We start from the raw sequence: 16,905 nt of genomic DNA, 5'->3' as shown, positions 1-16,905 counted from the left end.
AGCGATGAAAGTAAAAAATAAATTAGTATAATATTGATGTCTGACTTATTGTTAACACTTGTATGAATGAGGCCGCGTTTACGATTGCTTACAATTTCGTGGGATTAAAAAAAAACTGTCACTGCTCAAAAAATAATAATAAATATAAATCAATGTTATTCAGGGCTCCGATGACTTCACATCAAATATTACACTTTTGGGGGAAAATATGTCATATTTTGTGTGTTTGCCATAAAAAAAAAAGACACAAATGGAATAAAACAAACAGAGGAAAAAATAAATAAAAATACAAATGTATAATCCATATCAGGGGTCACCAACGCGGTGCCCGCGGGCACCAGGTAGCCCGTAAGGACCAGATGAGTAGCCCGCTGGCCTGTCCTAAAAATAGCTCAAATAGCAGCACTTACCAGTGAGCTGCCTCTATTTTTTAAATTGTATTTATTTACTAGCAAACTGGTCTCGCTTTGCTCAACATTTTTAATTCTAAGAGAGACAAAACTCAAATAGAATTTGAAAATCCAAGAAAATATTTTAAAGACTTGGTCTTCACTTATTTTTTTTACTTTGCTTCTTATAACTTTCAGAAAGACAATTTTAGAGAAAAAATACAACCTTAAAAATGATTTTAGGATTTTTAAACACATATACCTTTTTACCTTTTAAATTCCTTCCTCTTCTTCCCCGACAATTTAAATAAATGTTCAAGTAAATTAAATTTTTTTATTGTAAAGAATAATAAATACATTTTAGTTTAATTCGTCATTTTAGCTTCTGTTTTTTCGACAAAGAATATTTGTGAAATATTTCTTCAAACTTATTATAATTAAAATTCAAAAAAAATATTCTGGCAAATCTAGAAAATCTGTAGAATCAAATTTGAATCTTATTTCAAAGTCTTTTGAATTTCTTTTAAAATTTTTGTTCCGGAAAATCTAGAAGAAATAATGATTTGTCTTTGTTAGAAATATAGCTCGGTCCAATTTGTTATATATTCTAACAAAGTGTAGATTGGATTTTAACCTATTTAAAACATGTCATCCAAATACTAAAATTAATCTTAATCAGGAAAAATTACTAATGATGTTCTATAAATTATTTTTTTAATTTTTTCAAAAAGATTCGAATTAGCTAGTTTTTCTCTTCTTTTTTTCGGTTGAATTTTGAATTTTAAAGAGTCGAAATTGAAGATAAACTATGTTTCAAAATTTAATTGTCATTTTTTTCGTGTTTTCTCCTCTTTTAAACCGTTCAATTAAGTGTAAATATCATTAATTATTAATAATAACATAGAGTTAAAGGTAAATTGAGCAAATTGGCTATTTCTGGCAATTTATTTAAGTGTGTATCAAACTGGTAGCCCTTCGCATTAATCAGTACCCAAGAAGTAGCTCTTGCTTTCAAAAAGGTTGGTGACCCCTGTTCTATATAATATATAAAAATGTGTGACCTATTTTTAAAATTTTTATGAGTGGGGCTCTTTTGGATCTATGAGAATTTGGGTGGGACTAAAAACAAAAAAACAAAAACAACCATTATTGCTCAAAAATAATAATGACTGAAAATCAAGCTTGTTATGAATAATTGACATATTTAAGGCTCAAATGACTTCACAGCAAATAGTCCACTTTGAAATATTTGCTGGTGGAAAATATTGCACATTTCATGTTTTTGCCCAAAAGGGACAAGCAGTATAAAATGGATGGATGGTTGTAACAAAAAAACAGGGTTTTCTTTAACAAAAAGGGCATAAAACATATTTTTTTAAAAAGCCACATTTCTGACGTGAATGTAGAGATATAGAAAACATGTGACTGGGACCAAAGTTGAGGGAACCCTAAAGGTAAAAAAAAATAAAATTGGACTCCCCCGATTTGTGTTGTCGCAGTAAAAAAAAGAACAATCCGTCAACATGTTGACATTTCTACCAGCTTGTACTCCTTTTTTAAAAAGCTTTATCTGACTGGAAACGACTAGAAGTTGTTCCATAAAACACTTCAATTACGTTACGTCAAACACTTGTCACCACGTCCCCCCCCCCCCCCCCATCTGATTGGAGAGCTCGCTAACGAAACGTCAGCCTGCACGTCGTCCCGCTTGGTCATGTGACCTCCAGCAAGTCGCCACAGGCAACAAACGAGGGTGATGTTGGCCCAGAGAAACAACTTGAGTGGAAGTTATGCTTTTATGTCAAAAACAACCTTTACCTTCTGATCAGCCTTTTTTTTTTGACAGTTCCTTCACATGGGAGAGCAAATCCAAACAATATCCCGTATTCAAAGTAGCAGACGGACAAAAGTGAACATACTTATCTCCGTTTGTGGGATTGCTTTCCGTTCTTCCCATTCTTCTGTTGCTGCTCCACGCAGGATTCTTATTCGAGGCTGCAAAGTACTTCATCCAGTTCTGCATGACATCATATCATGTTATTTTCTCCCCTCCTCCCCAAACATGCTAACGATGATAAACATTGTCATACATGTGCAGTCGCACTTGAAACCCCAACAAAAACATGTGTTGAGATATTTTTTGGTTTGTTTATTGCAAACAATTGCGAGCTTTTTTGCGATTAAACACAATTGTTTATGAGGGTTGAATCATTTTGAGGAACTGTATCGTGTAGAAAGAAGGCCAAAACCCATAAATATATAATGCATACACTGATAGATTTTTTATTTTTTTTTAAATTTAATTACTAGAAATGTCCCTAATTTTAAGTAGTGATGTGCGATACCACTGATTTTCATTCCGATACCGAGTAAAATGTAGGCTGGTATCGGCGACACTGATACTTTGTACAAATATATCTTGTATGTATGCTAACATTTAAAAAGTTGTGTATTTTATATAACATGTCACAGAGCATAAAGAATAAAATACAGTAGGGGTGTCAAAAAAAATAAATAGATTTTTCAATTAATCGCAATTCTTATTTGTAACGATTCTTATTCGATTAAAAAAAAATCTAATATCTATTTATTAAAAAATATATACATACATACATGAAGTAATGCATACTTTGATCAGAGATGTTTATCTATTTCATGGAGGAATGTAGAACTGGCACACAATGTTAATAAAAAGTATTGATTTTGAATCGAGAATGGATTCTGAATGGAATCGTTACCCCAAGAATGGAATGGAATCGTGTGGTCTCCAAATATTCACAGGAATACAGGACCAGTAAATACCTGTAGTACAGTATGTTGAGGTACGGGCGTGAATAACAATAAGACAAGCTAACGCAACAGAAAAAAAAATCATACAAAGAAACACAAAAACGATGTTTCAATCCCTGAAAAAAGGAAATGAGTAAAATAATAAAAGTATTCCAATACATGTAATTTAAAATTAACATTAGCATAAAAACTAATTTACACTTAAATTACCTTTTTTTTTTTTTAAATTAGACACATTATTTCAAATAAAGCATCAAAAGTATCGATATTTTGATTTGAGAATCCATATTACAGCATACGTACCTGGTATCGGCCTAGTATCGATCCAAACATCACCCGTTTTAAGAGCTATTTACTTCTTTTCAGTCACAAACACAAACACACACACACACAACACACACACACACACACACACACACACACACACACACACACACACACACACACACACACACACACACACACACACACACACACACACACACACACACACACACACACACACATTCTGCAACATCTCCAGGATGCTTAAATGAAGCATTGGAAGTTGAATAATGCTTGTTTTTCAGAATAAAACACTTTTTAAAAGTCCCTCTAATTTCTAAATATACAAATCTTAATTTAGGATGTTTTAAGTCAAATGATCTGTCCAAGCAAATAGTTCATTTCACTTGTTTTTAGAGCATTTTTTTCCCTAAAGTCTAGTCCAGGGTTCGGCAACCCAAAATGTTGAAAGAGCCATATTGGACCCAAAATACAAAAACAAATCTGTCTGGAGCCGCAAAAAATTAAAAGCCATATTACATGTGTCATGAGATATACATTTAATTAAGAGGACTTAAAGGAAACTAAATGAGCTCAAATATAGCTACAAATGAGGCATAATGATGCAATATGTACATATAGCTAGCCTAAATAGCATGTTAGCATCGATTAGCTTGCAGTCATTCAGTGACCAAACATGCCCGATTAGCACTCCACACAAGTCAATAACATCAACAAAACTCACCTTTGTGCATTCATGCACATTGTTAAAAGTTTGGTGGACAAAATGAGACAGAAAAAGAAGTGGCATAAAACACGTCCTAGATGGTCGGAGAAAGTTGTAAACAAACTAAGGTGAGTTCAAAGACCGCCAAAATTAGTAGGACAAAACGGCGCTCGCCAAATACTTGATATCAGTGAAGCATGTTTGATATAAACAGTGTGCTTTATAACAATTAGGGAGGTTTGTGTCATGTTTGTCCTCCTACAGAAACCATATTAAAACAATTTTTTTTTTCCCGCTCATCTTTTTCCATTTTTCATACATTTTTGAAAAAGCTCCAGAGAGCCACTAGGGCGGCGCTAAAGAGGCTCTAGAGCCGCGGGTTGCCGACCCCTGGTCGAGTCTTTGCAATAGATTATTAAATATATTGTGTGAATAGTCTCTGCTCACACTTGATGAAAGTGATATTTTGTGTGATTAATCACTTGAGTTAACTGGTTATAATTTTAATAGGACTGTTGTAGGACCACACAATTCAAATTTACAACTTTTTTTTTTTTTACTGGCAATTAAATTAATTTTCTTTAACAGCATTCAGTTGTGTATTTATTTATAATACTTCAGTAATCATTCCTTCCCTCAATATCTATTTTAGTTATAAGTATTTTTATTTGGAGTTCATAATTAATTCTTGTTTATTTACTTTTTTTTTTTTTTTTAGACGCAATTGATTAATACAATTTTACGCAAAATGTCAAAGGCTGCAATATGACGTACATTTGCACAGTTTAGTGTGATCCAATAGAAATAATGTAAGTCCCATAATAAGGTAACCAAAATACTTAATTCAGTAATTCATTTGACTTCTCAATATTTAGTCTTGTTTGTTTTACTTGCTTACGAAACTTTCTTATACACAAGTCATACAATTTTGAGCAAAATTCATTTTTCAGATTGCATGTAAACTCACAAGACCTGCACAATTTAGTCTGATCCAAAACTTATTATTCATTCCAAATAACGTTTATTGTTAAGCTTATTAAGTCATTTTTAGTAAATGTTTTTCCTAAACCTTGCATGCATATATATATATATATATATATATATATATATATATATATATACAATAAACGTTATTTGAAATGAATAATAAGGTTTGGATCGGACTAAATTGTGCAGGTCTTGTGAGTTTACATGCAATCTGAAAAATGAATTTTATACATTATATATATATATATATATACATACATACATATATATATATACATACATATACTGTATATATATACATACATATACACATATATATGTATGTATATATATATATATATATATGCAAGGTTTAGGAAAAACATATATATATATATATATATATATATATATATATATATATATATATATATATATATATATATATATATATATATATATATATATATATATATATATGCATACATATATACATGTAACAGTCAGTGTTCTGCGTTGTGTATTTTCTTAGTGAGGCACACACACCGGAGTTGAATCACGGGGATTTATTCACCTTTTTTTTTAGAAAAAAACAAAAACAGGGCGTCACACACAGTCCACGGCAAACGGAATCTCTCTCCACAGCTCCGAGCGTCAGTGCTCACTCAAATCAATTATATATGTTTAAACGTGGAAATGGAAATAACAATAATTATAACAATAATAAAGGTAAAAAAAACATAATAGTCTCAAATAAATTAATTAAATAAAACACAGTATATAAAATATATACTTCAGCAAATAACAATATATAGTAAGGAAAATTATCCTTAAATGTGCAGCAATACACCTCATCTTTCCCACCCACATCAATTCTTTTTATATTTTTTATACAATAAACTATGCCAAAAAAACTCATAACAGACATACCTTTTTTTGGAAAAAAAAAACAAAAATAGGGCGTCACACACAGTCCACGGCAAACAGAATCCCTCTCCACTAAAGAATAAAGAAAAAAATACACACTCATATAAATGCTACAGCAGCACACAAGATGTATTATATATATATATATATATATATATATATATATATATATATATATATATATATATATATATATATATATATGTATATGTATATATACATATATATGTATATATACATATTAATGCTACAGCAGCACACAAGATGTATTATATATATATATATATATATATATATGTATATATATGTATATATACATATTAATGCTACAGCAGCACACAAGATGTATTATATATATATATATATATATATATATATGTATATATATGTATATATACATATTAATGCTACAGCAGCACACAAGATGTATTATATATATATATATATATATATATATATATATATATATATATATATATGTATATATATGTATATATATATATATATATATATATATATATATATATATGTATATATATATATACACATATTAATGCTAGAGCGGCACACAAGATGTCCACACAGACACACAGCAGAGCCCCTGACCCGTGCACACACTCACGAGACAGGAGACCCCGCAACAACTGCAGCTAGCAGTAAGCTAACCAAGCTAACCCACACATCCTTTAGCATACAAAAGTTCGTTTTTTTCAACAATTCAACAACCATTCGGGAATTCAACACGCACGCACACCAACAAGTCACAAAACAGTGTGCATTCCCACAAAACACTTTTAAAAGCGACAACCAAAACGTTTATAAAAAACAAAAGGAGAGACATAAACGTGACTTACCAGCTCCGAGCGTCAGTGCTCACTGAAGCTGCTCACAAAGGTGCGACGCCAAATCAGCCCCCAGGGAAACAAAAAGGTATGTAACGGAAAATAATAGAGTGGAACCTATTTACAATGAGAAACACTTTTGGGGAAGTTCACAACAAAAAATGATGTGAATAATTGACCAAAATTAAAATAAAATAAAATAAAATTTAGCTCGGCTACATACACATATATGTATTATATATATATATATATATATATATATATATATATATATATATATATATATATATATATATATATATATATATATATATATATATATATATATATATATATATATATATATATATATATATATATATATATATATATATATATATATATATATATATATATATGCATACATATGCAAGGTTTAGGAAAAACACATATATGTATGCAAACATATATATATATTATATACATATATATATATACATATATGTTTTTCCTAAACCTTGCATATATATATATATAATAAGCGGTAGAAATGGATGGATGGATGGACACACACACAAGTTGTGGACGTATATTTGAAGGAAAAGGCAGACGCACCCTGAAAGAGCTTGAGTTTATTAGGTGTAGTGACACAAGATGACCACATGATGGCAGTCACGTGATGGCAGTCACATGGTGACAATGAAGAAACAACAGCGTTCTCATCCCTCCTTCCGCCTGCGTCATCATCACTCGGAACCTTTTACAAGTGGCAAAAAGATATAAATATATATAAATATATATAAATATCAAGACTGGCAGGCGGGACGCCACGCACGTCAACATGACGTCACGCTGACGATGATTGCTCAGCGACGTCACACAGGTAAAGACGAGCACGTGTGACGATCCTTCCCATTGGCTGTGGATGACGTCACACCTGATGCATAGAGAAGGTGGAGCGAGAGCCGCCATGTTGGCTCAAAGCCCAGCCAACTTGTGTTCGGAGCTTTTAAAACATATAAACAAACATTGAAATCCGAGCCCTTTTTTCTTCTGTGGCCAACAGGGAGACTTTCACAAGGTTGTCCAAGGACACGCACATACTCCCGCTGCGTGTGCGCATGCGCCTGGACCACAGCCTGGTTAGAGCTGTGGTGATAAACGATATCCTCTCAGGACACACACACACACACACACACACACACACACACACACACACACACACACACACACACACACACACACACACACACACACACACACACACACACACACACACACACCTGTTTTAAAGGGGAACTGCACTTTTTTTTAATAGAAATTTTGTCTATTCACAATCCTTTTGTAAGACAAGAACACATGTGTTTCTTCTTTTATGCATTCTAAGTCATAAATAAATGCTAGCAAGAGATAGCTAACAATGGAGCCGATAGAAGTCGCTCTATTCCGCCTATAAAGCACTCTAAAATCATCCATCATTGTTTTATATATATACTGTTAGTATATATGTCATGTAGTAACATTCATAATAACATGTAATATATACATGATGTAAGTATATATGTCATGTAGTAACATTCATAATAACATGTAATATATACATGATGTAAGTACATATGTCATGTAGTAACATTCATAATAACATGTAATATATACATGGTGTAAGTACATATGTCATGTAGTAACATTCATAATAACATGTAATATATACATGATGTAAGTATATATGTCATGTAGTAACATTCATAATAACATGTAATATATACATGATGTAAGTATATATGTCATGTAGTAACATTCATAATAACATGTAATATATACATGATGTAAGTATATATGTCATGTAGTAACATTCATAATAACATGTAATATATACATGATGTAAGTATATATGTCATGTAGTAACATTCATAATAACATGTAATATATACATGATGTACGTATACACGTCATGTAGTAACATTCATAATAACATGTAATATATACATGATGTAAGTATATATGTCATGTAGTAACATTCATAATAACATGTAATATATACATGATGTAAGTATACATGTCATGTAGTAACATTCATAATAACATGTAATATATACATGATGTAAGTATATATGTCATGTAGTAACATTCATAATAACATGTAATATATACATGATGTAAGTATACACGTCATGTAGTAACATTCATAATAACATGTAATATATACATGATGTAAGTATATATGTCATGTAGTAACATTCATAATAACATGTAATATATACATGATGTAAGTATACACGTCATGTAGTAACATTCATAATAACATGTAATATATACATGATGTAAGTATACATGTCATGTAGTAACATTCATAATAACATGTAATATATACATGATGTAAGTATATATGTCATGTAGTAACATTCATAATAACATGTAATATATACATGATGTAAGTATATATGTCATGTAGTAACATTCATAATAACATGTAATATATACATGATGTAAGTATATATGTCATGTAGTAACATTCATAATAACATGTAATATATACATGATGTAAGTATATATGTCATGTAGTAACATTCATAATAACATGTAATATATACATGATGTAAGTGTATATGTCATGTAGTAACATTCATAATAACATGTAATATATACATGATGTAAGTATATGTCATGTAGTAACATTCATAAAAACATGTAATATATACATGATGTAAGTATATATGTCATGTAGTAACATTCATAATAACATGTAATATATACATGATGTAAGTATATATGTCATGTAGTAACATTCATAATAACATGTAATATATACATGATGTAAGTATATATGTCAAGTAGTAACATTCATAATAACATGTAATATATACATGATGTAAGTATACACGTCATGTAGTAACATCCATAATAACATGTAATATATACATGATGTAAGTATATATGTCATGTAGTAACATTCATAATAACATGTAATATATACATGATGTAAGTATACACGTCATGTAGTAACATTCATAATAACATGTAATATATACATGATGTAAGTATATATGTCATGTAGTAACATTCATAATAACATGTAATATATACATGATGTAAGTATATACGTCATGTAGTAACATTCATAATAACATGTAATATATACATGATGTAAGTGTATATGTCATGTAGTAACATTTATAATAACATATAATATATACATGATGTAAGTATATGTCATGTAGTAACATTCATAAAAACATGTAATATATACATGATGTAAGTATATATGTCATGTAGTAACATTCATAATAACATGTAATATATACATGATGTAAGTATATATGTCATGTAGTAACATTCATAATAACATGTAATATATACATGATGTAAGTATATATGTCATGTAGTAACATTCATAATAACATGTAATATATACATGATGTAAGTGTATATGTCATGTAGTAACATTCATAATAACATGTAATATATACATGATGTAAGTATATATGTCATGTAGTAACATTCATAATAACATGTAATATATACATGATGTAAGTATACATGTCATGTAGTAATATTCATAATAACATGTAATATATACATGATGTAAGTATATATGTCATGTAGTAACATTCATAATAACATGTAATATATACATGATGTAAGTATACATGTCATGTAGTAATATTCATAATAACATGTAATATATACATGATGTAAGTATACATGTCATGTAGTAACATTCATAATAACATGTAATATATACATGATGTAAGTATATATGTCATGTAGTAACATTCATAATAACATGTAATATATACATGATGTAAGTATATATGTCATGTAGTAACATTCATAATAACATGTAATATATACATGATGTAAGTATATGTCATGTAGTAACATTCATAAAAACATGTAATAAATACATGATGTAAGTATATATGTCATGTAGTAACATTCATAATAACATGTAATATATACATGATGTAAGTATATATGTCATGTAGTAACATTCATAATAACATGTAATATATACATGATGTAAGTGTATATGTCATGTAGTAACATTCATAAGAACATGTAATATATACATGATGTAAGTGTATATGTCATGTAGTAACATTCATAATAACATGTAATATATACATGATGTAAGTATATGTCATGTAGTAACATTCATAAAAACATGTAATATATACATGATGTAAGTATATATGTCATGTAGTAACATTCATAATAACATGTAATATATACATGATGTAAGTATATATGTCATGTAGTAACATTCATAATAACATGTAATATATACATGATGTAAGTATATATGTCAAGTAGTAACATTCATAATAACATGTAATATATACATGATGTAAGTATACACGTCATGTAGTAACATCCATAATAACATGTAATATATACATGATGTAAGTATATATGTCATGTAGTAACATTCATAATAACATGTAATATATACATGATGTAAGTATACACGTCATGTAGTAACATTCATAATAACATGTAATATATACATGATGTAAGTATATATGTCATGTAGTAACATTCATAATAACATGTAATATATACATGATGTAAGTATATACGTCATGTAGTAACATTCATAATAACATGTAATATATACATGATGTAAGTGTATATGTCATGTAGTAACATTTATAATAACATATAATATATACATGATGTAAGTATATGTCATGTAGTAACATTCATAAAAACATGTAATATATACATGATGTAAGTATATATGTCATGTAGTAACATTCATAATAACATGTAATATATACATGATGTAAGTATATATGTCATGTAGTAACATTCATAATAACATGTAATATATACATGATGTAAGTATATATGTCATGTAGTAACATTCATAATAACATGTAATATATACATGATGTAAGTGTATATGTCATGTAGTAACATTCATAATAACATGTAATATATACATGATGTAAGTATATATGTCATGTAGTAACATTCATAATAACATGTAATATATACATGATGTAAGTATACATGTCATGTAGTAATATTCATAATAACATGTAATATATACATGATGTAAGTATATATGTCATGTAGTAACATTCATAATAACATGTAATATATACATGATGTAAGTATACATGTCATGTAGTAATATTCATAATAACATGTAATATATACATGATGTAAGTATACATGTCATGTAGTAACATTCATAATAACATGTAATATATACATGATGTAAGTATATATGTCATGTAGTAACATTCATAATAACATGTAATATATACATGATGTAAGTATATATGTCATGTAGTAACATTCATAATAACATGTAATATATACATGATGTAAGTATATGTCATGTAGTAACATTCATAAAAACATGTAATAAATACATGATGTAAGTATATATGTCATGTAGTAACATTCATAATAACATGTAATATATACATGATGTAAGTATATATGTCATGTAGTAACATTCATAATAACATGTAATATATACATGATGTAAGTGTATATGTCATGTAGTAACATTCATAAGAACATGTAATATATACATGATGTAAGTGTATATGTCATGTAGTAACATTCATAATAACATGTAATATATACATGATGTAAGTATATATGTCATGTAGTAACATTCATAATAACATGTAATATATACATGATGTAAGTATATATGTCATGAGGTAACATTCATAATAACATGTAATATATACATGATGTAAGTATATATGTCATGTAGTAACATTCATAATAACATGTAATATATACACGATGTAAGTATATATGTCATGTAGTAACATTCATAATAACAAGTATATACAGTATGTCATGTAGTAACATTAATAATAATATATACATGATGTAAGTATATATGTCATGTAGTAACATTCATAATAACATGTAATATATACATGATGTAAGTATATATGTCATGTAGTAACATTCATAATAACATGTAATATATACATGATGTAAGTATATATGTCATGTAGTAACATTCATAATAACATGTAATATATACATGATGTAAGTATATATGTCATGTAGTAACATTCATAATAACATGTAATATATACATGATGTAAGTATAAATGTCATGTAGTAACATTCATAATAACATGTAATATATACATGATGTAAGTATATATGTCATGTAGTAACATTCATAATAACATGTAATATATACATGATGTAAGTATATATGTCATGTAGTAACATTCATAATAACAAGTAATATATACATGATGTAAGTATATATGTCATGTAGTAACATTCATAATAACATGTAATATATACATGATGTAAGTATATATGTCATGTAGTAACATTCATAATAACATGTAATATATACATGATGTAAGTATATATGTCATGTAGTAACATTCATAATAACATGTAATATATACATGATGTAAGTATATATGTCATGTAGTAACATTCATAATAACAAGTATATACAGTATGTCATGTAGTAACATTAATTATAATATATACATGATGTAAGTATATATGTAGTATCTCGTAACATTCATAATAACATGTAATATATACATGATGTAAGTATATATGTCATGTAGTAACATTCATAATAATATGTAATATATACATGATGTAAGTATATATGTAGTATCTAGTAACATTTATAATAACATGTAATATTTACACAATTAATTTCACAGACACATCACAACATTCACTTTTCTTTCAACAACAACAAGAAGACTACTAATCATGACAGACTTCATGAGAGACAACAAAGACTACTTTGGGACAAATGATGATCCAGAAACTTCTATTTTTGAGGCTGAATATAAGGAGGATGACCTCCAAGTTTTAGAAGCTGTGTGCTAAACATATCCAACTTTAGTCAATCACTAAGCATCATGCAGCAGTATTGCTAAGTGCTAAACAAGAAATACAAACTATGAACATCATAAAACAATCACTTACTGTACAATGTCTGCTCTGATGGGATGTTTACATCTTTCGGCTCAGATGAAGAATTAATCCTAATCCTCAAGCAGGTTAAAAAACAAAAGGAGGTGCCGCAAACCAGCCTTTTTACTTCCATCTCCGAGCAGGTGTTTGGGCCCCTTGCCGTTATCCAGTTCTGCACGGTGGCGCGGATCCTGGTTGTCTGCATGAGAGGCGAGCGTGCTGACCACTGAGCTAAAAGTCTAACTCGGGTGCCAGCACACTCTTGAAGTGGTTGGGGTAGTGAGGTTCACTAGCGTACACACGGCGCAGACACACTCACCCCCAATCCGGGTCACGGCACCAATGCAACCCCTCCCATTTTGCACGGGGAGCGCGCCGACTACCGAGCCGAGTGCGCTCAAGCAGGGTTTGCATCCCCGTGTGGCGCGGGATGAAGGCAGGGCGTCCAGGACATAAGTTGGATGCCAAAGTTGACCAACTTTCCGGTTTATGTCCACAACCTTCTACTATCCAGGTGAGAAGGGTGATCAATAATGGAGCTCGTTAGCTCTCTCTGAGCACCACGTCTCTAAAAATAGTTAGTCTGCGTCAGCACTTGTAATAACAATATCACAAACAGTGAATATTCAAGTCAGGAGATGTAAACGGAGTATTGTTGGCGGCTCTCGGATGTTTTCTGAAGGCCTTCATGTGGCGGAGTAGTGCGCTACCATCAGCTGCATACTTAGCTGCTTCCTACTTGCCATATTTTACGGCTTAGAATGCATACAAAAAGAAAAACGCGTGCGCTAGTCTTGAATAAGGATTGTGAATGATAGGCTAACCCTCCTCCTCCTCCCCCCAAATAAAGTGCAGTTCCCCTTTAAACGTGTTTCGGTTTCTACCTTCTTTCCACAGCCAGACTTGGATCGTCGCCACTTCACCAGCGTGTGAATCAAGCCCATGTTCATGTTCATGTTTATGTTCATGTTTGTTTATGTTTATGTTCATGTTTGTTTATGTTCATGTTTGTTCGTGTTCATGTTTATGTTCATGTTTGTTTATGTTCATGTTTGTTTATGTTCATGTTTGTTTATGTTCATGTTTATGTTCATGTTTGTTTATGTTCATGTTCATGTTCATGTTTATGTTCATGTTCATGTTTGTTTATGTTCATGTTCATGTTTGTTTATGTTCATGTTCATGTTTATGTTTGTTTATGTTCATGTTTATGTTCATGTTTGTTTATGTTCATGTTTGTTTATGTTCATGTTTATGTTTATGTTCATGTCTGTTTATGTTCATGTTTGTTTATGTTCATGTTTATGTTTATGTTCATGTTCATGTTTGTTCATGTTTATGTTCATGTTTGTTTATGTTCATGTTTATGTTCATGTTTGTTTATGTTCATGTTTATGTTAATGTTTGTTTATGTTCATGTTCATGTTTGTTTATGTTCATGTTTATGTTCATGTTTATGTTTATGTTCATGTTTGTTTATGTTCATGTTCATGTTTATGTTCATGTTTGTTTATGTTCATGTTTATGTTCATGTTCATGTTTGTTTATGTTCATGTTTATGTTTGTTTATGTTCATGTTTATGTTCATGTTTGTTTATGTTCATGTTTATGTTCATGTTTATGTTCATGTTTGTTCATGTTCATGTTTATGTTCATGTTTGTTTATGTTCATGTTTATGTTCATGTTTGTTTATGTTCATGTTTATGTTCATGTTTGTTTATGTTCATGTTCCTGTTTGTTTATGTTCATGTTTGTTTATGTTCATGTTCATGTTTATGTTTATGTTCATGTTTATGTTCATGTTTGTACATGTTTATGTTCATGTTTGTTTATGTTCATGTTTATGTTTGTTTATGTTCATGTTTATGTTCATGTTTGTTTATGTTCATGTTCATGTTTGTTTATGTTCATGTTCATGTTCATGTTTATGTTTATGTTAATGTTTATGTTCATGTTTGTTCATGTTCATGTTTATGTTCATGTTTGTTTATGTTTATGTTCATGTTTATGTTCATGTTTGTTTATGTTTATGTTCATGTTTGTTTATGTTCATGTTCATGTTTGTTTATGTTCATGTTTGTTTATGTTCATGTTTGTTTATGTTCATGTTCATGTTTGTTCATGTTCATGTTTGTTCATGTTCATGTTTATGTTTATGTTCATGTTTATGTTTATGTTTGTTTATGTTCATGTTCATGTTTATGTTCATGTTCATGTTTATGTTCATGTTCATGAGGAGGATGGAAAGAAGCCAGCACATAAAGGATGGTGGATGTTGATTGTGTGTCTTTGGTCTATTGGCATAAATGAAGTGCTACATTGCAAAAGGAGATAAAATGACTGCGTGACGTAAAAGTTGCATCCTTTATTGATGGATATTGCACAGGTGGAGTCACCACAAAACGCTGGCTGTGCACACCCACAAACACATGCAGACGCACAAACACACACTCCTCCAAGAGACCACAACCCTCACTTCAGCAACACTTGGTGTGACACACTTTAGAGTAGGCTTGTCCCCATACCACTACTTTGGTACCGGCACCAGAATGTATTTGGACACTTTTCTAAATAAAGGGGACAACAAAAAAATGTCTGGGGGGGGCGTGTTTGGGGAGGGGGGCGTGGCTAAGGGCGTGGTTAAGAGGAGAGTATATTTACAGGGGCGCCGCTAGGGATTTTGGGCCCCATGAAAAGAATCTTTACAGGGCCCCCTGTATTATAATTTCATCATCATTAGGGGCCTCTCTGGGCCCCCCTCCATCATGGGCCCCTAGAATCCGTCTCCTTTACCCCCCCTTTTCGGCGCCCCTGTTCATATATATATATATATATATATATATATATATATATATATATATATATATATATATATATATATATATATATATATATATATATATATATATACATATAATATATATATATATATATATATATATATATATATATACATATAATATATATATATATATATACATATATATATATACATATATATATATATACATATAATATATATATATATGTACATATAATATATATATATATATACATATAATATATATATACATATATATA

General features: G+C 29.7%; 1 protein-coding gene across 12 annotated transcripts in view; it reads right to left on the bottom strand.

Moving 5' to 3' along the window:
* Positions 1-2,265: 2,265 nt before the first annotated feature.
* The window catches only part of doc2d (double C2-like domains, delta), a 240,410-nt gene continuing 225,770 nt past the window's right edge, over positions 2,266-16,905 (bottom strand). For 11 of the 12 annotated variants that reach the window (XM_062026274.1, XM_062026269.1, XM_062026270.1 and 8 more), the window contains one exon: positions 5,638-6,135. In XM_062026274.1, the coding sequence (XP_061882258.1) occupies positions 5,849-6,135 (287 nt within the window). In that variant the 3' untranslated portion in view covers positions 5,638-5,848. Of the gene's footprint in view, positions 2,407-5,637; positions 6,136-16,905 lie in introns of those variants that run through there. The other variant, XM_062026282.1, reaches the window with a different exon arrangement.

The sequence above is a fragment of the Entelurus aequoreus genome, linkage group LG18 (assembly GCF_033978785.1).
Source record: "Entelurus aequoreus isolate RoL-2023_Sb linkage group LG18, RoL_Eaeq_v1.1, whole genome shotgun sequence".
In the NCBI taxonomy this organism is placed as follows: domain Eukaryota; kingdom Metazoa; phylum Chordata; class Actinopteri; order Syngnathiformes; family Syngnathidae; genus Entelurus; species Entelurus aequoreus.
The sequence above is the reverse complement of the archived record's forward strand: the minus strand, read 5'-3'. Positions and strand labels throughout refer to the sequence as shown.